This window comes from Metopolophium dirhodum, chromosome 1, assembly GCF_019925205.1.
Source record: "Metopolophium dirhodum isolate CAU chromosome 1, ASM1992520v1, whole genome shotgun sequence".
NCBI lineage: Eukaryota > Metazoa > Arthropoda > Insecta > Hemiptera > Aphididae > Metopolophium > Metopolophium dirhodum.
The window spans coordinates 61,558,694-61,561,797 of NC_083560.1; the positions used below are offsets into that span (position 1 = coordinate 61,558,694).

The 3,104-nt window shown below is 29.5% G+C and overlaps 1 protein-coding gene across 1 annotated transcript; it reads left to right on the forward strand.

The window, feature by feature from the left end:
• Window positions 1-631: 631 nt before the first annotated feature.
• LOC132936298 (ubiquitin carboxyl-terminal hydrolase calypso-like) lies at window positions 632-2,682 on the forward strand. The gene is made up of 3 exons (XM_061002993.1): window positions 632-1,560; window positions 2,056-2,326; window positions 2,387-2,682. Exons 1-3 carry the CDS (start codon window positions 646-648, stop codon window positions 2,680-2,682), a joined length of 1,482 nt encoding a protein of 493 aa, XP_060858976.1. The 5' UTR covers window positions 632-645.
• Window positions 2,683-3,104: the final 422 nt, after the last annotated feature.

Sequence of the window (3,104 nt, forward strand, 5' to 3'; positions counted from 1 at the left end):
GTATATTGTATAATGTACCTATACATTATAATTACATTCTGACGATGTTTGATGGATTTAGTAGAAACAGTAAAACCCTAAACCCTTAATAATAAAATAACGCGCACGGTAAAATTTAAAATTATTGTAATATTCCATAGTTGTTGAGCGCATGACGTAAGGTACCTTGATCAGTGGAGCCACGCGAGGCCGCTGGAACTAATACCATTTAGCCTTATTAGTATAAAGTATAAACCTTATACTAAAACGTGAGACCAACCCAATATTGACCCCCCGACCGTATCTCTGTTATAAGTCCAATTCTTTATAGGTCAATGGTTTAAAACGCACGTTTTTATCATGGAAAAAATATTGTCAAGCCCAGTGATGCGCTCTACATGACTACACATTTAAAATTCTGTGCGGAACGATGATTGTACTAATTTTATATCATTAAACTCAAATTTAACACATCCATTTTCTTTCAACAGTTATAATAAACTTTAATATTTAAAACCAGTATAAACAAAAATTTCATGGAATAAGTTGTTTGTTGTCAAAATATGCGTCCTAGATAAATGATAGATAATGTGTGATAATAATTGTTATGAAATTCAAAATTCAAATTAATAATTATTAATATTTTATTATATTAACTTTGTTAAAATGCCCGTGGATTTACATAATCTCTTACAAGGATGGTTGGAATTAGAAAGCGATCCTGGTTTGTTTACTTTGCTTTTAGAAGATTTTGGAGTGAATGGAGTTCAGTTGGAAGAAATTTATGATCTTCAGCAATCATTGGACAGTCATGTTTATGGTTTTGTATTTTTATTCCGATGGACTGAGGAGCGACGTAGCCGCAAAAAAAATGTAAACAAAAAAGACATATTTGTCAAAGATGACGTAACTATTAACAGTATATTTTTCGCTCAACAAATGATACCCAATAGTTGTGCTACTCATGCACTTCTGTCAATTTTACTTAACTGTTCAAATATACATCTTGGAGAGACATTGGAACGTCTTAAAGAAGAAACTCAAGGAATGAATCCAGAAAATAAAGGATGGGCCATTGGAAACACTCCTGAATTAGCACGAGCACACAATTCACATGCTACACCAATAAGTAATCTACATATAGATGAAACACAGGGTGAAAAAACTGGACGGTTTACCAGTGAGGCATATCACTTTGTCAGTTATGTGCCCATAAATGGTCATTTATATGAATTGGATGGATTGAAACCATATCCCATGGACCATGGACCGTGGGCTGAAAATGAAAATTGGACTGAAAAATGTATAAAAGTGATAAGCGATAGACTTGCAACGCCTCACTCACAATACGGTGATATATGTTTCAATTTGATGGCTGTTATTCCAGATAAACGTTTAGCTATTAGCCACAAATTAAGTTTGCTCAAAACAAATAGAGAAGTTGTATTAGAAGCTTTAAGCAATGTGGAGTTAGATGAAAAAATAAAAAAAGAGGAAGATAATGATCAATCGCCAAGTAAATGCGTTAAAAAAGAAATTTCACCCATTCCTAGCACATCAAAAGACAATAATAAAGAAAAGGTAATATGATTTATTTAAATTTTGAAAAAAAAAAATTTAACCTTGTTAGAGTATATTGTAAAGTTTAAAATTATTATACAGAATAATTTATTTGTTACTATGTGATTTTGATGTCAATTAATTTTTCACAAAAATGTACAATAGATTTAATCATAACATTATATAAATCATCTTAAATTCAGCCTTCGAGGTAATTTATTTTTATTCAAAAATCTAACCATCAAGTTAAATCAAATTTAAAAATGTACATTTCAAAGGCAGTATAAAGTATTGTATAATATAACTAAAACAAAGAAACAAAATACCTACCATACATTTAAAAGCATAAAAATGTTTGATTCAGTATCTCAAACAAATTCTACATTTTATAAAGAAACCTAACACTGCTGAAACATACATAAATTGCCTTAAAAATCAATGATAATATTGAAATTATATTTAAAGTTAATTTATATTTGTTTCCTCGTTTAATATTTAAGTTTTATAATTTTTCAGACGAGTCCAGAATCAAATAATATTGTAAAAATCGGTGTACAATCATCAAGTGATGTGTCAGAAGGTAAAAAAAGTCCAATAGACAAGAAAAGTGTATGTCTAGAAGCAGGACTTATGTCTAAAGGATGTGAAATATCTCCAAGTCAATCTTCAGATAAAGAAAAAAATATTGATCAACAATTGGAAAACAAAATAAAATTTTATCCTTTTTCTCATCAAGACCTAATTGATTTAGTTAAAAATTTAGAATTGGAAATAAATAACAATGAAGGTAATTTAATTTAACATACTAAAATATTCTCCAAGCTATATATGTGTTTAATATTTTTAGGTATCTTGCGAGAGGAGAATGAACAACGTAATAAATATAAAATTGATGATTGTCGACGTACACATAATTACAATCAGTTTATAAGTACGTTTTTAGCAATGTTAGCTGAGCAACGTATATTACCTAATTTAATACAACAATATTTGGACACACAAAAACAAAATACAAGTACGCATCTTTCACTTTCTGTACAATCTCAACCTACAAATCAATCACAGGTGAAATTAAAATCTAATAAAAAGACTTCAAAAAGTAACAAAACATTGACAAAACGCAAGACAACTACTAAAAAATGACGTAAATCATGACAGGTCATTATTGTTACTCGATAATATTTCACTTGAGTATCTCCTTCATGTTTTCATGTTATGTTGCTATACTCTGTTCCATCTAAGAGTCAACCACTTGGATAACCAAAACATGTTTTTTCCGCTCATTTCTCAATTAGTCAGGCACTGTTCAGCGGCTCAGTCTGCGGGCACGAAAGCGGTTCACTCTTAGATGGAACAGAGCATAGAAGTAAATCTTTACACCAATTGTGGGTATTTTTTCATCTTTAGTTGTTCTAATACATTCTATTAACATTATTAACAATCTAAAGTTTTTAAATATAATTAGTAATTTATTACATGTTTAATGATGTTGTTGTTAAAACAAAAAGTACTGACTTCTTTTAAATTTAAGTCATAAATAGTATACATGTACCTACTTCATTTGA

What these genes read in the sequence shown, in the direction of transcription:
- LOC132936298 (XM_061002993.1), top strand. Translation starts at nt 646, where the DNA reads ATGCCCGTGGATTTACATAATCTCTTACAAGGATGGTTGGAATTAGAA. An exon ending in AAGACAATAATAAAGAAAAG is followed by an intron (nt 1,561 to 2,055) that starts GTAATATGATTT and finishes ATAATTTTTCAG; the next exon opens with ACGAGTCCAGAATCAAATAA. An exon ending in GGAAATAAATAACAATGAAG is followed by an intron (nt 2,327 to 2,386) that starts GTAATTTAATTT and finishes TAATATTTTTAG; the next exon opens with GTATCTTGCGAGAGGAGAAT.